This window comes from Solenopsis invicta, chromosome 13 (assembly GCF_016802725.1).
Source record: "Solenopsis invicta isolate M01_SB chromosome 13, UNIL_Sinv_3.0, whole genome shotgun sequence".
Lineage (NCBI taxonomy): Eukaryota > Metazoa > Arthropoda > Insecta > Hymenoptera > Formicidae > Solenopsis > Solenopsis invicta.
Window position 1 is genome coordinate 3,322,624 of NC_052676.1, and position 18,485 is coordinate 3,341,108.

Genomic DNA, 18,485 nt, shown 5'->3' on the forward strand with positions numbered 1-18,485 from the left:
GGAACCGCATATCAGAATAATGCACAGTCTTGCTGGTTGGAAATTTGATAATTGTAGGAATCTTTTTAATGGCACAATGCGAAGACTGGTTTATATTTATTAACCCTTACAATACCTTGCTCAAAACAGTATCATCCCTACTATCCTGGCTATCTTGAATCTGTTAATTTTTTTACATGTTTAAAATGGTTCAAAAAGTTTTTAAAAATTCACGAACATACTTTTAACATTCTAAAATAAATTTAGAAACTTTATTTTAAAAAATAATAAAATGTATATAATTTAATAAGTTGTACCGAAGTAATCATAAATTAGGTAAAAATAATATTTGATTTAAAAAACTATAACTTTATAAGAAATAAATGTATAAAAATAATTTTTCTTGAGTTTTTCAGTTTAGGTATAAAATTTTGGAAAAAAATATGAGAACTTTAAAATCTTTAAAAAGTATAATTATTTGTGCATACGAAAATAAGTGATTAAGAGCAGGTAAGAAAAATCGACAACAAATTAAAATATGTATTTTTTTATTTTAATACCAAAATGATTTATCTTTTAATGCATAAAGTTTATAAAATATGAAGAACGTAAAAACAAAAAATTTTACATTTCACTTTTTAAGACATGAAAAACAAAAAGAATATTCTTGACGCAAGTGGGGATCGGTTTTCTTGGTACAGTGTTTTATACAAAACGACCTTTTGCAAAGAATACAATCTAACGAAGTTATTTTGCGGCAAGAAATGTTCTCACAACATTTTGCTTTTCTGAAATTTTCAAATATTGGTTGCGGATTCATTTTTAAAATACTCTGGATCATTGATTGAGACTTTAAATCAATGTCCAATGTTATTTGAAGTCTCTTTTGCAAATGGTTTTGCATATGAGGAGCTGTTAACATCAATACGAGTCTTTTTGTAAAATTATATTTATTCATCAAATCATTTTTTTCAACAACCAGATTGTATAAAATATTGCTGTTAACGACTCCTTGATCGAGCATGCCAAAGAAAAGCCTCATAGTCCATTGCATCGTTTTTCTAGACGTCGAATATCTTTTGCACAAAACATCAAAATTGTAGGTTTCGTTTTTTGTACTATTATAATGCCAAACTATTTCCAATTTTTCAGTATCCTCATCTGTTTTATTCTTATCTTTAAGACGCATATAATCATCACATACAGATTCCATTGTGGTTTCAACATTGCCCGTGTATGGAATCGCGTTTAACATATAAAAAGTTTTGGAATCATTTAAACAGAAAATTTGTATTGCCTGTTCATCAAGTTTGTAAACCGTCTTAAAAAAGTTTCCTTCAAATTCAAGAAGCTGTTCATCCACAGTACAATTCTGTGAAGGACTATAATATTTGGTACAATTTTCGATGAACAGGTCCCAAATTTCTCTGATGGCCGTCAATCTGTCGGCAGTTTGTCTGTCTTTCCTTGTAGTTTTGTCGTCGAAGCGTATACACGAACTCAGAAAAATGAAACGATCACGAGTCATGACAGCTCTATACATGGTACAACCTTCTTCTTCCCACATTTTTTTCGTATCTTTATGTCTATCTTCTTGTAGTCCAGCGAAATATAAAAGACCGATAAATGCTTTTATTTCTGTCAAATCTGTCTGTTGATCAGGATTAAATGTCCCCTCTATTTTCTCATTAGTATATTTTACTATAATCTCCAACAATTCATCCGGAAACAACAAACTCCAGACCTCTAATGGAGTTTCCATTTCTTTCACTCTTTGTCCACATTCAGGCAAACGCGTGGTGACTGATCTCCCTGTCGATTCAAGAGCCTTCGTACGCAACTCGCTGTTGTTTTTCGCTGTTTCCGAAACATACTGTTTCGGATGACCTGCGCTGGTAGATGGTTGTTGCTCTACTTTCTTTTCGGTTCTAACAATTTTGTTCGGACTGCATTTGTAATTGTCATCACTGTTAAGTTCATCACTCTCGACTTTGTCTTCCGACAGAACAAGATCCTCTTCGTCGTCTGACTCTTTTCCAAAAGCCTCAACATCATTTGTCTCGAATATATAGTTAATCCTCGTGTCAATTTCATCCTCCAAATTCATTTTGCCTACAATAGATTATTATAAAAAAAAAATTTTTTTTGATAAAAAAACATTAATTTAGAATGAAAATAGAATACTTACAATGATTTTTTTTACACAATTTTTACTTTTTCATGAAAAGTTATTATTATTGTATTAATTGCGTCACACGCAAAATTGAATCGCACACAGTTTACAGAGAGACTGACGACTTCATTCACCCATCACTATTGTATCCCCTTTATAAACATTTTTCAAGGGGAGAGATACAAAACAATTTTATCGGATTTATCGAACTTGCGATAAACTTGTATGAACAAAAATCGATTGAAGACAGAATATCTAGGAAAGTAGGAAAAGGGTTATAAGAATATTTTAATGTTTTTTTATAATGTCGAAAAAAGTTTATTTCTTATACAACAATAAGAAAAATTATTTTTTTATGCAGTAATAACAATGATGTAGTGTTGAATATTTGACATATTTGTAGAGAAATATAAAGTTTCTACAAATATAAGAAATAGAAAAATAAATATATTTCGTAACATGGGCATGACTTCAGAAATAAATTTCAGAAAAAAAATAACACAAAAGTTTATACATACTATATGTCAGTTCGGTTCTATTGTCAAAATATAATTTTATTAATATTATAAAAGAATATTTTGGGTTATTTTAATAGTTTTATAATGTATAATAAAGTGAAACAATTAATTCTTTACCACAATAATAAAAACTATTTTTTCATATTTTTATTATTATAAATATTATTTTATAAATATTATAACAGGCGAAAAAATACCAGACTTTTATTTTATTGAATCTTATAATTTTATTAGGTGAATATATTTTTTTCTAATTATATTATTTGTTCAAAATGTTCATCTTTAGCTTGTAAACACGTTGCTCTTTGTACCATAGAATGTTACTAATTAATTTGCCTAAGTTTAATGAAATATTTAATAATTAATATAATTAGGAGATTAATTTGATCATCAAATTTGATAATGGTGCGATCTTCAAAACCGTCTTAAACAAATTATTGCGAAAAATATTTAAAAAATTATCTATATCTTGATAACCGAATTCAATTTTTATAAAATTATCTATATCTCGATAACTTAATCGAATTTTTTTACTTATAGCGTATATAAACTTTTTATGTTATTTTTGTGTTTTTAATTCATTTCTGAAGTTATAAAGCACTCTGTATAAATATAAAAAATATAAAAGTTTCTGTCAAATTGCATTCTTGCTAAGTAGAGTTTGAAGTTCTGCTAAATAAGGAAGTAATTAATGATGTTTAGTGATAAATCTACTGTAAATAACTCAACAAGATTAAAAGGAAAACAAGAGAAACAATCCAACATTTGGTTAATCTAATCGCTTCTTTATAAAATGTGTTATGACATCTGTCCGTTTTATCGCGCGTTTTTAAATTAATGCATGAAACAATAGATTAAGATCGAATTGTTCACTCAGTTGCGTATTTATTTCAATTTTTTAAATTGTTATTCTTATTGAGTTACTTCATCTGTTTATATAGAAACAGATGTTATAAGAAAGCAATTAGATTAATGAAACTTTGGATTAATCTAATCGCGTTTTTTTTTTTTCCTTTTAATTGTTAATCTTATTGAATTATTTAATCTCTGCTTAGATAGAAACAGATCAACGAGCGTTATCACTCATATCGTATTTTCAAAGTTTATTGATTAGCATATGCAGAGCGCAAAAAATCTTATATTTGCACACTCATTTTCCGGAAATAACTTCATCTGAAAAATTACATTACACATTCTCACAAAAAAGTGACACAAGTCGAAATGTTTCGAATTTTGTATTATATATCAGTTGCATTTTAAATTATTTGCCACTAATTGCATCTTTATTTTTTATTTTAATCATCCACTTGAATTTAAATTAACATTAGAACAAAGAGATTTTTACTTGTAAAACTATATGATATTGAGCTTGAAAAAAATTTTTTTTGAACAATTAAATTTTACTCTATTAACATTTTAATTTATGAATTAAATAGTATGAGTCAAATAATTATTTTTTAATTGATTATTTTGAGTGCTGCTATCATTTTTCTTTTACTTGTATGTTACAGATTAAATCGCAGGATCTGAGAGGAGGTAGAGGCCTGGGAGAGGCATATGGCACCAGCGGAGCAACCTTGGGGTAAATATTTCTTATTTTTTGGATATGATTAAATTATTGAATATTTAATTAAAATTTAAATTTTAAGAGTTTGATGTGCTTGTTAGAATTAACTTTTGAAATATTAATTATTTTGAGTACAATTTTAATTTTTAAATCTTATGTTTGTTTGTTACAGTAATCACCGTAGTTTGCGCATCGGGTCGGTGAGTCGTACCTAAATCAATTTATTTTATTTTATTTTTATGCTTTGCAAATATCCTGCGCAGGACTAAGAAAAGGACACTAAAAAAAAGAGTTTGATAATAATTACTAAATGTTGAGTGAAATAATGCCAATTAAACATTCGATTGATAAATATTACCAAAAATATTACTAAACTCTTTTCTTCAGTGGACTCAAATAATTTTTCGAAGGGGAAACCGAGTACCCAATCGCGCGCGATCGGTCCTCGGGAGTGCCGTGTAAAGTACACTGAAAATAAAGTCTGATAATAAGCGCCAAATGTATAGTGTAATAGTATCAATTAACTATTTCAATGTAACTAAAAGTAATTTTACTTTAAATATTTAATAAAGTTATACCAGATTTGGTAATACTTACTAAACGTTTAGGAAAATAAAATTATTATTATTTTTTGACGTAATGACAAAATATTTAATTGATACTATTTCACTATACATTTGGTAGTTATTACCAGATTTTTTTTTCGTGTATCATCGCGCGATCGTAACCGTATTTTCGCGAGTGAATTAGTGCGATCCTATTGATGATCTGAGAGGAAGAGGGTGAGGCCTGCGAGGCAATCTTCAGGTGAGTTCAAATATATACAACATATACACACTGAAAAAGAAATGAGGTAATAACTATCAAATGTATAGTGAAATAGTATCAATTAAATATTTTGTCAATACACCAAAAATAATTTTATTTTTTTAAATGTTTCGTAAGTATTATCAAATCTGGTATAAGTTTATTAAATATTTAAAAAAGAAAAATTCATTTTTCTTACAATGACCAAATATTTAATTGATAATATTTTTCTGTACATTTGATAGTTATTGCCAGTCTTTTTCTCATTGCAGGGTTTATAACAATATCTAGCCAATATCTAACCAATGGATTTCGTATGTTACAGATATTCTTCGAGGTGGAAGACGACGAGAAGAGGACATCACCCATCGTCGCCGACTTACCATATAATAAAATGAACGAACCGCAGCCGGTTCGTCGCGTCGCGCGTTTTTTTCCGGGAGTGCCGTTTAAGTATTGGACTAATGAACTTTTCATAACTCCCATTCGATAGAATCCTAATTCGAGGGCCGGGAATCGCACCCCCGCTGCTTGGCAGTGAATATCCTTACTGGGGCGTTGCGTATGGTGGGCGTGCGCGCCGCACCGCGACGTTTCATGCCGAAGTGCCCGTGCACGAGGTAATTCCGAGCCGCTTGTACGACATGTTCGTCTGCATGTTGCGCGGTTGTCTGGATGTGTGAGTTTACACGCTCTGTCTCCGGCGATCGGTTCGGTCCTAAGCGGTTAGAGTTCGGATCAGTTTCTTTGGGTTCGCGCGTTTCTCTTGTTCTCGTCCACCATTCTAAGGCTTTCTTAGATCCTTGATGCCCTTTTTGGATTCTTTGGATCTGGGGTTCGAGCTGGGTGAATCACGTTTAATCTGACTTGGTCAGAACCTGGCCTTGTAGGTTAAGCTTGTGACGAGAGGCTGGCTCTCATTTCCTGATTCGTCTAAATGCTAGACGTCGGCAATGAGTACCTTTTCCTCTTGTCCTGCCCGAGTGTTTTGTCGACGCCGCTTGGATATAAGATCCAGTGGGACTGATTAAGATGATCCGTTGGCTGGGCCTATGAACGAGTCAATTTTAGACGAGATTTTTGTGAGACAACAGACGTAGGAATTCAATATGATTGATTTCGTTTTCTCCCGCGTGGGGCTTACCCTTGTTCGGGGGCGGGTACGCGTGCGTTCTACGTGCCGACTCGGGGTGCTGAATCCACGGGAATCCTTCTGAATGGGAACTCATATCATGGGTTTTATAAACCCGAAGTATCGCGCGAGAAACTTTATAAATAAAAAGTCCACGCGCGCAAATTTAGTATTATTCGCGAGTGTTCCGCGTGTGCAACGAGAGGAAGAGGACAACCTAAATTACACTGAGAGGAGGAGGAGGCCTGGGAGAGGCATCGGGCGCCAGCGGAGCAACCTTGGGGTAAATATAATATTTTATTTATATAAATTTAATAATCTTTCTCCCTTTTATTTGATCTTATCGCAATAAATTTAAAAAAAATTTACTTAAAAAAATTCATATAAAATTTTATACACACCCAGAGGGAAGTTATGTTTAAATTGATAAAATCGTTTCTTTAACATAGTTTTTTTAAGTTCTAATGAAAATACCTTGCGGAGAATAGAAATTTATTTGATTTAAAAAAATAACGTTATTAGCCTTTTTAAAAGTAAATAAATTATTTGTTCAAATTATTTGTTTGATTCAAACAAATAACTATTTAATCAAAGAATTTTTTCAAGTCAAAAAAATTTTTTTTAACCGTATAGCATTGCACAAGTTTTTTTGAATCAAACAAATATTTTTTAACTCAAAGAAACCTTTCTTATATTGTATAAGAATTAACTTTTGAAATATTGAAATATAATTATTTTGAGCGCAATTTTAATTTTTAAATCTTATGTTTGTGTTACAGTAATCATCGTAGCTTCGTAGCTGAGTAACTCCGCTCGTTGCGCATCGGGTCGGTGAGTCGTATCTAAATCAATTTAGTTTATTTTATGCTTTGCAAATGTCCTGCGCAGGATTAAGAAAAGGACACTAAAAAATGAGTTTGGTAATAGCTACTACATGTTGAGTGAAATAATGCCAATTAAACATTTGATTAATAGATATTACCAAAAATATTACTAAACTTTTTTTTTAGTGGACTCAAATAATTTTTCGAAGGGGAAACCGAGTACCCAATCGCGCGCGATCGGTCCTCGGGAGTGCCGTATAAAGTACTGAAAATAAAGTCTGATAATAAGCGCCAAATGTATAGTGTAATAGTATCAATTAACTGTTTGGTTAATGTAATTAAAAGTAAATTTACTTTTTTAAATATTTAGTGAAGTTATACCAGATTTGGTGATTACTAAACATTTAGGAAAATAAAATTATTATTATATTTGGACATAATGACAAAATATTTAATTGATATTATTTCACTATACATTTGGTAGTTATTACTAGATTTTTTCTGTGTATCATCGCGCGATCGTAACCGTATTTTCGCGAGTGAGTTAGTGCAATCTTGTCGATGCTTTGAGAAGAAGAGGATGAGGCCTGCGAGGCAACCTTCAGGAGGTGAGTTCAAATATACACAACATATACACAATGAAAAAGAAGTCAGGTAATAACTGCTAAATGTATAGTGAAATAGTATTAATTAAATGTTTTGTCAATATAACCAAAAATAATTTTATTTTTCTAAATGTTTCGTAAGTATTACCAAATCTGGTATAAATTTACTAAATATTTAGAAAAGAAAAATTATTTTTGGTTCCAATGACCAAATATTTATTTGATAATATTTCACATTTGATAGTCATTGCCAGTCTTTTTTTCATTGCAGGATTTATAATTATATCTAGCCTATCTAACCGATGGATATCGTATGTTACAGATGTTCTTCGAAGTGGAAGGCGACGAGAAGAGGACATCACCCATCGTCGCCGACTTATAATAAAATACTCGAACCGCATCCGGTTCGTCGCGTCGCGCGTTTTTGTCCGGGAGTGCCGTTTAAAGTAACTGGACTAATGGACTTAAAAGACTCTTATAGACTTAATTAGTCCACGGGCGCAATTTTAGTGTCTTTAACGCGAGTGTTCCGCGAGTGCAACGAAAAAAAGAGACTCGACCGGGATCTAAGAGGGGGAGGAGGCGGCATCGAACGTCTCGTCGACACACCTTCAGGTTAGTTACTTATTTTTTATAAAATACTGTTGATCTTTAATCAAGAAAAATGCAATTTAAACTCAAGTAAAAGAAATCTGAGAAATGGGGAAAATGACGCAAATCAAAATAAAGATAGTTTTTAAGCCTGACATAACACTATTAAAATTAATATCTGCATTACTTTGAGAGAACTTAAAACAATGTGTGATTATTTTTGTGTTAATATATAAATATGTTAATATATAAAAAATATAAAAGTTTTTTCTAAATTTACATTTTTACTGAGTAGAGTTTGAGTATCCGTTACTTAATTGATATTGTCGTATTAATATATCGCTAGTAAATACTGTTGTAAATAATTAATTTTAAAATACGCAGTTTTCTTTTTTCTCTCTCGAACAATTTTATTATGTATGTTTGACTTGTGTCATTTTTCTTGCGGAGATAGGGTGTACTAAAAAAAATATATATATACAAGCATATTTTTCCCCATCTTTTATATTTTACATTGGAAAGTTGATATCCATTTTTAATATTAGTAAAAAAAGTGGCACGAAAAGAATAAAATGGGAATTTTAGTAAAGAAGTAGTCCTTTCACTCTTGTAATTTTTAGTACTGACTTTATTGGCATATTACAGAAATAAAATTTGGTGCAAGCCTCGTTAAGGATTTTTTTTATCCCTGACGATGTTTCACCAATAGATGCTCTTTAAATTCATGACCATACATTTGTTTCATTTAATTGACTGGAATCGCATTTGTAAGAATGACTAATTGAAACGATAGCGTAACAACGATATAAAGTTATTACAGACCTAACTTTTTCAATAGTTCTTTAAGCTTTATGCTGGATAAATATTGATTAGTGTTAACCGTGATCACATCATTAATATAGTTTGTAAAATCCTTTTGTCTCTCCTGAATCAGTTTAGGCAACCTATTGGATATTAAGATGCTCGTTTCCTTGGACCGTTCATCGTCGTGGTAGAGACCCGTCGCGTGAAACTAAAAAGATAAATTTGTTGGAAAATTAGGGACAGTGAAAATAATTAGTAGTAGAAGATTAATTAGAATTTTACATTGCGTACAATCCAACTGATTGAGGAATGAGAGATGTTACACTGAGAGAATTATTTATTAAATCAAAAAAATTTTACTTGATTAAAAAAAGCGATTTATTTGTATACTCTTAACTAAATATTTATTCGAAACAAACTAACATACTTTGTTGATTAAAAGAAATGTTTTTTAAATTGAAAAAAATATTTGTTTGGACAAAGGTAATTTATTAATTATAACACAAAGATAAATGTTAAGTACAAGGAAATATTTACCTCGTTGAAACGTCTTTTTTTTAATTAAATTTAAAAGAATAATATCCAGGATTAATAAATTTGTTGTTCAAATTTGAAAAATGTTATTTGAAAAATCTGAATAATTTTTAGTTTTTTTCCAATCAACATAATATCTAAAGTACTTAAATGAGTATATTTTTAAAAAAATTAATTTATATATTTAGTAAAATGTTATTTTAAATGTATGAGTATTGTCTTAAATCTAATAAATATTTTTTTTTTATTTAAGACAAACACATTCAAAGAAATATATTATTTTTTTTATTTTGATAAATATTTTTCTTAATATATAACGTAAGAATAATTTGAACTAGCTTCTAGTGAAATTGTTGCATGTAAAATGTTTGACTCTGACAATTTTGGCTGCATATTTATAATTTTTAAAAAATTTTTAAAGTTTTATTAAGACGTGAAGAAAATGAAATCAATTTTTTACAGAAACATGATTAAACTAACTAATTTTTCAATCAATTTATTTCTATCTGTTTTTTTGCCATCTATGTCACTGCTTTAATATATGTTATCTGATATATAAATATTTTATTAATCAGAATTTCTGAGAGTTCGGTAATAATTCTTTCGCTAAGTGAGTTGATTTTTCGTGTCTTTTTTATAATAGCTGTTTGTAAAAGATCGATATCTCCGCAAGCAGCAGTACGACCGGGTCGCCTTTTTATATATGCAAATTGAAGGGCAAGAAGAAACGACGCGGCAGTGTTAACTCAATATCGTGCAAGTGGCAGTTCTCTCGTATTTTATTCAAGGAATTAATTAAGAAATTATATTGCTAATTAATATATTACAAAATTAATAAATTAGTCTGTACGATTTTGTGAAATTAAATATGTATAAAGTTACAAAAAAGAAGTTGTAATATGATCTTTAAGAATGGTCGCATTAATATGAGAAGCATGAATTTTGGTGCAAGAAAATTAATGTCTGAGACACGAAGTTGAAAAATGATATTTAATTTTTTACTGTTTTCACTTTTAATTCTTCATATTTAATTGAAATAAGTTACTCCTTATTTTAAGAAATATCTTTTGAACATTTATTAAAAGAATTTTTTAAATCGTGTGTCTTGTCTTTTCAAAAGATCTGAAGGTTCTTAACGCAAAGCCATTTATTTTATATTCGACATTATTTTTGCAACGATCCAATCACTAGACGCGAGTTCTAATGATCGCGGAAGGAAGAAAAGTATTGCAGCTTAATTACTTACATCTAATGCTCCCAGAGAAATACTCGAGGAAATTGTTGAAATTCGGGCGTACCCTTTCTTCAATTTGAATTTTATGTCAATCACGAATCTGAGGTTTTGCGCATTGCCACTGAAAATAGAAAAAAACACAAGTACCTTTAATTTTAAATTCTTCATGATTCTCAAATTTTTATTTTAAAAAATTATTAACAAAATATGATCTAGGGTGCAATTTTGAAAACAAGAACTGGGTTATAAAGAAATAGAAATTTGAAAATAAAATAATTATTTTAAGTCTTAATAAGCGCCCTCACAATGGTTGCTTAAGCGTCTTCCTCGATTTGGCGTTAACAAAATGTGATCGAACATGAACTTATCATTCGATCTAATAATGCAGCGACGAATTATCTCGAGTCCAGAAAAAAGTCGCGCTTAAATTCACCGTCAAAGGTAATCTCAATCGAGTTTCGCGGTCACCGAGGGCGAGCCTGACCACCGTTAAGAAACCTGAACCTGAACGAGATCGGCGCGATCGCGTGTCTCGCGCGAGGCATATAAATTCAGTCACGATTTAATAACGCGCTTTGTCGCAGCAGTCGACGTCGCCTGATAAAGTCGCGAGAGCGCTGAATGGAAAACGGCCAACTCATTGTCAGTCACCCCCGACTCTCGCTTTTTCACGTGCATATTTCAAGCATTGCGGTTAAATATAGATGAGGCGGAATGAAAAACGGTTACGTTCCTCATGCGGAAAGATCAGCGATCTTTTTCGCTGTAACATAATTATAATGGTGACACCATTTTGTATTTTAATCGCCTTATCCGCGACAAAGATAATGACGATGTATTATTATGTAATAAAAAGGATCTAATATTACTACAAAATTATAATAATAATAATAATAATCGATGCAATTTTGCTCTGAAGCTCAGATTTAATCTCTTACGTTTTTTGCCGACGAAAATAAATGGGTCTTAGAAATTGGCAGGGAGATCCTTCTTCGCGTACTACAGACTCTTATTATAAAAAATCGCGAACTCATCGAAGTTGTATAGATTCTGATGGAAAAGAGGTAAATACTTACTTCATTTCTCCGTTTCCATAAATTTCGTGGTTGAGGACGGTGCCGTTCCCGATGTAGTTAGAACTTCCACTTACCAACGGCCAGGAGAGATCCATGTGGAGCTTCAAACCGAATAATTTGAAGCTAGCGCTATTGACTGTATACTTGGACAAATCTTCTGCTCTGACATTTGTCAGCTCCCCGTTGAGGCTGAAGAAATAATAAGAAATTACAAAAAAATAAAGAATTGCCAATCTTCACTAAACATACTTGGTTTATGATACTTGATAAGCAGCGTTGGGAGGTAACTAATTGAAAAGTTAAGAGTTGATTACTAAAGTTAATAACTTTTAACATCAACTTGTTATTTTTAAAACACATGAACTTTAATTTCTTTTTTTTTAATTTATCTACGTAAACAAAATAATTGTAAAAGAAGAAATACATTTTCATACGAGAAACAAGAATTTTTTGTTATTTCACATAAATTTAGTTTACAAAATAAAATATAAATTTATTTGATTTGTATTGTAGTTGTTTGTTATTTAGAATAATCTGACTTTAAAAAATTTTAATTTAATTTTTAATGAGACTTTTCAAAATTAACTTTCAATTTAACTTAAATTAATTTTATTTTATTTTAACGCAACTTTTAGCCGAGTCAATTTTTCGTTTATGCAACTTTTAACGTAATTACGATAATTTTATAAGTCATTAACTTTAACTTAATTGAGTTAGAAAAAACTTGCTAATAAGTATTGTTCATAATACATTGACTGACATGCCATACATAACATGAAAAATGAAGTCAGACTACGTATCGAGATTGAGTATTACGAATTGGAGATTAGAACGAGACCAGTTAGAATAAAAATCATTAAAATTAAAGTTATTTGATTGATATAATTCTAATCTCTTCAATTCCCGATCTTCAATCTGCAATGCGTAATCGAATATGGCTCAGACAGCACTATCAAAATTGGGACATTATACGTCCTAAAAACGACTTTTAAGCTATGTTATGCTGAAAGACATCTTTAATATGTTTTAAACTCCAATTTTGGACATGCCTCAAATTAAGATGTGTCGCCTGGTCAAACTATTTTTTAAATATATCTCTTTAGATGTATATAATCTATTGCATCGATAATAGTTTGGAAGACAATAACGAGAGAGATATTAAAAAGCTAATCGCGATGATACACTTTGCTCTCTAGATTGTAATCAGTGAACTCTTAAATTGATTTCAATGTCAGTTATACTTATAACTACTCGTATATTAATCAGTGATATATGCACTGCGTCCTTCAGTGATAATTGATTTCGATTGAAGAGGGTACTCTTCTTAATTGGTATCACTGAAAGATAGTGAATGATCACTAATAATTACTATTATAAGTACAATTGCACTGAAAAATAAATTTTTTATGTCCAAGTAAATATATTTATATTTAACATCATTTCCTTGATTTAAAAAAAGATTTTCTAAGTTTGAAAATAAATTATTTTATACTAACTAATATTTTTTTATGTCTCGGAAATGATGTGAAATAAATATATTTATTTGAACAAAAAATCTTTTTTTTTTTTAGTGTGTAAATTATTGAATAATATACTACAATTTAAAGAGTGCTAGTCTAGAACCGCATGAGTATATATTGATTTAACACGTTAGAAGTCAACGCATTATTACTTGAAAAACTAAACTGATACGCACGCTGTTTGCAAAGCCTTCGCATTAATTTTGATCGGCATCTCGTCCGCGGTGAACGGGTCCATAGGCGGAATTCCGAGTCCACTATCTCCATTTTTTATGGCTTCTCTAAGAGGACCATTGAGAGCATCTTTTAATTTCGAGCTTATGCTCGCGAGTTCCGCTTTAACTTCGACTAAACATTTTTATAATTACTGTTAAATATGTGCAGCAACTTTAAACAATGCTAATGATATTTGAATAGTGATAATATTGAACAATAATGATGTTGATAATATTCTTGATGGAATATTATCATTAAAAAAGAGCTTACAAGTAGAAATGTGTGAACTATTTGAATAAGGCAAGGTTCGAATTTAAGTCTTTATGATTCGAATCTGAGCTATTTGAAAATTTTTTTAATATTTGAATACATATTGACAATTTTATAAAATTATATTTAATATAATTTTTTATTATATAATAAATATTGTTTTTCTCTTACATAGAAATATTTTTTATCTGTACACTGAGAAGAAAAAGTTATTAACTTGATTTAAGTTTTCAACTTGACTGAATTTCTTCAGATCAAGTATTTAAATTAAATATATACAATAATTGCTTAAACTAAAATTCAAGTATTTAAATCAAATACATAAATACCTGAACTAAATTTTATCAAATTTAAAAATTTAATTAAGTGAACGGTTTTCTTCTTAGTGTATTATAATAAAATTGTACCCCACAACAATAATTATGATAAAATAATTAAAAGTTATGTTTTAACGATTCGAATCAATTTAGTGTTAAGAAACCTTACTTTGCACATTTTTGCTACAAAGAAAAAAATTAGTGCTAAATTCATGCAATGATTTCGAGCAATGCTAGTAATGCTCAAAATGAAATAATAACACTGATAATATTCCTGTTGGAATATTATCGCTAAAGAGAAAATTTACAAAGCTGAAAAAATAATACGCGAGGAAACGGGAAGATCTGTAGACTCGCGGAAATTGTCAATATCAATAAGGAGTAGACTGGCGCGAAAATAAACCACCATTCATAAATAGACTTATTCAAATATATAATGTCTAAAATCTCTGTATCAAAAACAGACGGCCGAAAAATAGAATGTTCAAAAATAGGCGGCTCAAAAGTAGATCGTACACAAAAATAGACAGAAATATAGGTGCGATATAATTGTGAGGACGACGATATTTCTGGAAGGGTATACTATTCGGTATAGTATTCTAGAAAAATTATTACAAGGGAGAAGAAATACAGGTATCTACTTACAATTATCGTTTATCACAATCGCCCAGGCATGGCTGCAGATCAGGATAAGCCCGAACGCTAGGAGGTTCATTTTTCTGCGCAAAGTAGAAAACACGGTCGATTTAGCCGCCACGGAAGACGAAGGGGGTCAGGATATTTCCCTTAAAGCCAACGAATTTGCCACTGTCGCGAGCAGTGAGCGTTCTCGCGAATTAACGGCGTGGAAACGCACCTGGATATTCTCGGTGAGCGAGAGAGGGAGAGATTCTGGTAGATTCAGGCGTATCGAGGGAGTCGGCAGGCGACACCGTTGAAGCTACTCGTGCTCGGAATTGCACGTACGGCGCTATATATAGGAAAGCTGCGTTCGGTAGGAAATACGGTGATAATTACGCACCAATCGTTTATAAGCCAAGTCGTTTATAAGTGTCGCACGGTTGTCCTTGCACGACTAGTGATGTAGCGATAAGAGTCGCGCGATAAGAGTCGCGCCAGTTGTAATTGAAAAGAATTATCGTAACACGCCCTTATATATGGGTCAATATCGGATTCGAGAGATTTCTCATCAAATCGCGATATCGCGGCTAATAATTCGTCTATTATCGCCCTCGAGGCCGATATGGATCAATTATCGTAAAAACTCGAATTGTAAACCAAGTGGAACGCTGCACGTATATTTTTTTTCTCCTGTCTTAATTTTCCGTTATCAGTCGAAGGTAATTAGTAGCGACGCCGCCGTTGTGCTTCCTGTCTGGTCTTCGATGACTTATTTGCCGTGTGCCTGGAATACTCGCTCGAACACGATTTATTGCCGTTGACTTCGATGCACTTCAAAAAAAAGTGTTTAATTTTAAGATATCAAGATGTTTCGTGTGTCTGCCTTTGTTTTTTAAATAACTTAAAAATGCTTCAGTTTCAAAGGTGTTTAGATTTAAAATACTAAAATATTTAAAGATTGTCAAAGATTTCAGTTTTGTACGTTTCAGTGTTTTAAATCTATACGTCGTTTAAAACAAGAACATTTTTATCATTTTTAGTGTTTGTTGCTTTTGTTTAGTTTTATTTATTTTTCACAATAAATCTTTCGCTCTTTCTCCTTTCTCCGATATATGATGGTAGAGATTAGATCATGAAGCGTCTCGTCGCTGCAACCTGTAACGCAATCTTTCAGAAAACAATTTCTTGGTTTACCGAGATTAAGCATTCGTTTGTGCTCACACACGCGGATTATCGAATCGCTTTTCAACGATTTTATCGGGTGGATCGGCGGCGCGCTTTTTCTTTGTACTGAAAAACGTCCAAGTAATTAAATTATCAGGGAGGCTATATCAAAGGCAGGCGCCACCAGCGGAAATTTCGCTTACGGCTGGCGTCCATTTAAGAGACACACTGTCGAGAGTCGTCACTCTCGACCCGCATATCTTTTTGAGACTAAATTAGAATCCAGTTCAATTCCCAAAAAAATTGTAGATTCTGATTGCGAAATCTATAAAGATTCCGGTCGAAAGTGTAATGTTTTGTTAAGTTTTCACTAGATCCTAATTGGAAAATCTAAAAATTAGATTTTTTTTCTCAACATTTTTCTAAATGTTTTTATTTTTATATTATATTAAAATATTTATTACATTTATATTTATATTATATTTATAAATAATTGAAGATATTTATATATTAAAACACTTAAATACACTTTAAATATTTTTATATTAAAATCAAGAAAAATAATGAAACACTTTAAATATTGAAAATACTAAACATATTGCAAATATGTAAGTATTTAAAATATTTTAATGTTTTTCTTGATTTTAAAATAAAATAAAAATATTTAAGTGTATTTAAAGAGTTTTAAATATTGAAACACTTTAAATATTTACATATTTGCAACAAGTTTAATATTTAAAGTGTATTTAAGTGTTTTAAATTGAAACACTTCAAATATTTATATATTTTCAATAAGTTTATTTATTAATTACTTAAAAAATATAAGTTGTTAAACTTATTATAAATGTACAAATATTTGAAGTTTTAATTTAAAACGCTAAAATACACTTTAAATATTTAAAATTTATGTATAATGTTTTAATATATAAATATATTACATGAACTATTTATAAGTATGTAAATAACAAATATATTAAATATTTCAATGTAAAATCAAAGTAAAAAAAAATTTAGAAAAACGTTAAAACTAGTGCGATTTGTTCAGATTTTAAAAATATTTAAGAAATTTAAATACTATAAGTGTTAATTAGATGATTTAGAGATGATTCGAGTCATCTTTAAATGAATATAAATCGATAGTTATTTCTTTTCTTATTTATGTCGCATTCTTATGCGCGTGTGTGTGTGTGTGTGTGTGTAAAAATTACACATACACACATACACTTCTAAATTAATCATTAATTTAATGATAAAATATATTTCGTCAACTTTATTACTATAACGTTACACATTAATGCACCATTATATTTGATCATAACTTTACTCTTATTGCAATGTTTCACGGTACTATTTCACATTATTATACTATTACGTGCTATTATTATCATATTACAAAAACTGTCCTTTTAAATCCGTCGCGGCGACGACGGGCTGGAGCGGAGCGGCGTAACGGGAGCGAGCGAGAAGAGGCGGCGAGGGTGATCGGGTGGCCGACGACGGGACGGCGCGGCGGGGCGAGGTGGGCGGCGGGGTGCGCGGCAGGCTGGGGGTGGGTCGAGGGTGCTCGGCCGCGGTGGCAAGCGCGCGGGGGCGCGAGAGTGAGTTGGAGGGATGCGAGAGAGGAGGGATGCCAGGCCGCCCGCCGCCGGTTCACCCTCACTAACCCGCGGCTCGCTCGACTCTTCAGTGCGGCCTGAACGGTTAACCGGCCTACTTCTCTCTCTCCTCCTGCGCTTCGCCGCTCTGGTCCCGCCGCTGCCAGCCCTCGTCGTCGTCCTCGTCGTCGTAGTCGTCGTCGTCGTCGTCGTCGCGACGTCGTTACACCACCACCACCACCGTCGTCGTCGTCGTCATCGTCGTCATCGTCATCGTCGTCGTCCTCGTCACCGCACTGTGGGGCCTGCTCGATCGGTGTCCCCGACGTCGCTCGTCGATGTGACATCGCGAGAGGAACGCGAGACAAGAAACGCCAGAGAGGATTCTCTCGCTCTATCCTTCTGCCTTTCTCTCTCTTTCTTTCCTTTTTCTTTCTCTCTCTCTCTCTCTCTCTCTCTCTCTCTCTCTCTCTCTCACCGTCCGCGAGCGGCTCGCAGCCTCCGCAGCAAGTTCGCCGCCGCTGCGGACAGCCGGCCTAAAAGAAGAAGAGAAGAGGACACATACACATACACTGTTCGCGCACACACGGGGGTGGTTTTTCCTCGCGCGGCAGTGGTGCTCGGGACTGTGACTCGATCTCGCTCGTGAGTAAACGGGAGAGTTACGACACTCGGAGGAGATCGCTCTCGCTCACGCTTCTCCCCCTCTCCCTCTCCCTCTCTCTCTCTCTCTCTTTCTCTCTCGCTGTCCTTCTCTTTCTCTGTCTCTCTCCCTCTCGTCGACGCTGACGACGACGTTTCGCCAACGGACGACGACGAACGGACGCTACCCCGCTCCACCGCGGGAAGCCGTAAGTGTCTCTCTCACTCTCTCATTCTCTCTCTTTCTCTCTTTCGTCTCTTCTCTCCCGCGCCGTGTGCCGAAGATCGATTCCCCT

General features: G+C 32.4%; 3 protein-coding genes and 1 long non-coding RNA gene across 5 annotated transcripts in view; 2 read left to right on the top strand and 2 right to left on the bottom strand.

Annotated features, from left to right (window-relative positions):
• Positions 1-5,145, top strand: part of LOC120359438 — a 32,832-nt gene extending 27,687 nt beyond the window's left edge. Inside the window, exons 7-8 of the long non-coding RNA XR_005576222.1 lie at positions 4,182-4,252; positions 4,410-5,145. This is a non-coding gene — a long non-coding RNA (uncharacterized LOC120359438). The remainder of the gene's footprint in view (positions 1-4,181; positions 4,253-4,409) is intronic.
• Positions 540-2,290, bottom strand: LOC105202398 (piggyBac transposable element-derived protein 4). Its single transcript, XM_026138516.2, has 2 exons — positions 2,168-2,290; positions 540-2,091 (listed from the first exon to the last, which is right to left on the bottom strand). Exon 2 carries the CDS (start codon positions 2,084-2,086, stop codon positions 611-613), a length of 1,476 nt encoding a protein of 491 aa, XP_025994301.1. The 5' UTR covers positions 2,087-2,091; positions 2,168-2,290; the 3' UTR covers positions 540-610.
• A 2,688-nt stretch (positions 5,146-7,833) lies between the features above and the next one.
• Positions 7,834-18,485, top strand: part of LOC105202371 (acetylcholinesterase) — a 59,549-nt gene continuing 48,897 nt past the window's right edge. Inside the window, exon 1 of one of the 2 annotated variants that reach the window (XM_039456878.1) lies at positions 7,834-8,220. The gene's annotated coding sequence lies outside the window, so the exon portion shown is untranslated. Of the gene's footprint in view, positions 8,221-17,496; positions 18,399-18,485 lie in introns of those variants that run through there. The other variant, XM_011170846.3, reaches the window with a different exon arrangement.
• LOC105202373 lies at positions 8,804-15,240 on the bottom strand. The gene is made up of 6 exons (XM_011170848.3): positions 15,024-15,240; positions 14,813-14,886; positions 13,541-13,712; positions 11,845-12,033; positions 10,781-10,889; positions 8,804-9,208 (listed from the first exon to the last, which is right to left on the bottom strand). The coding sequence occupies exons 2-6, from the start codon at positions 14,880-14,882 to the stop codon at positions 9,011-9,013; spliced, it is 738 nt and encodes a 245-aa protein (XP_011169150.1). The 5' UTR covers positions 14,883-14,886; positions 15,024-15,240; the 3' UTR covers positions 8,804-9,010.

What these genes read in the sequence shown, in the direction of transcription:
- LOC105202373 (XM_011170848.3), bottom strand. Translation starts at nt 14,882, where the DNA reads ATGAACCTCCTAGCGTTCGGGCTTATCCTGATCTGCAGCCATGCCTGG. An exon ending in TATGGAAACGGAGAAATGAA is followed by an intron (nt 10,890 to 11,844) that starts GTAAGTATTTAC and finishes TTCTATTTTCAG; the next exon opens with TGGCAATGCGCAAAACCTCA. An exon ending in TTTCTCTGGGAGCATTAGAT is followed by an intron (nt 9,209 to 10,780) that starts GTAAGTAATTAA and finishes TTATCTTTTTAG; the next exon opens with TTTCACGCGACGGGTCTCTA.
- LOC105202398 (XM_026138516.2), bottom strand. Translation starts at nt 2,086, where the DNA reads ATGAATTTGGAGGATGAAATTGACACGAGGATTAACTATATATTCGAG.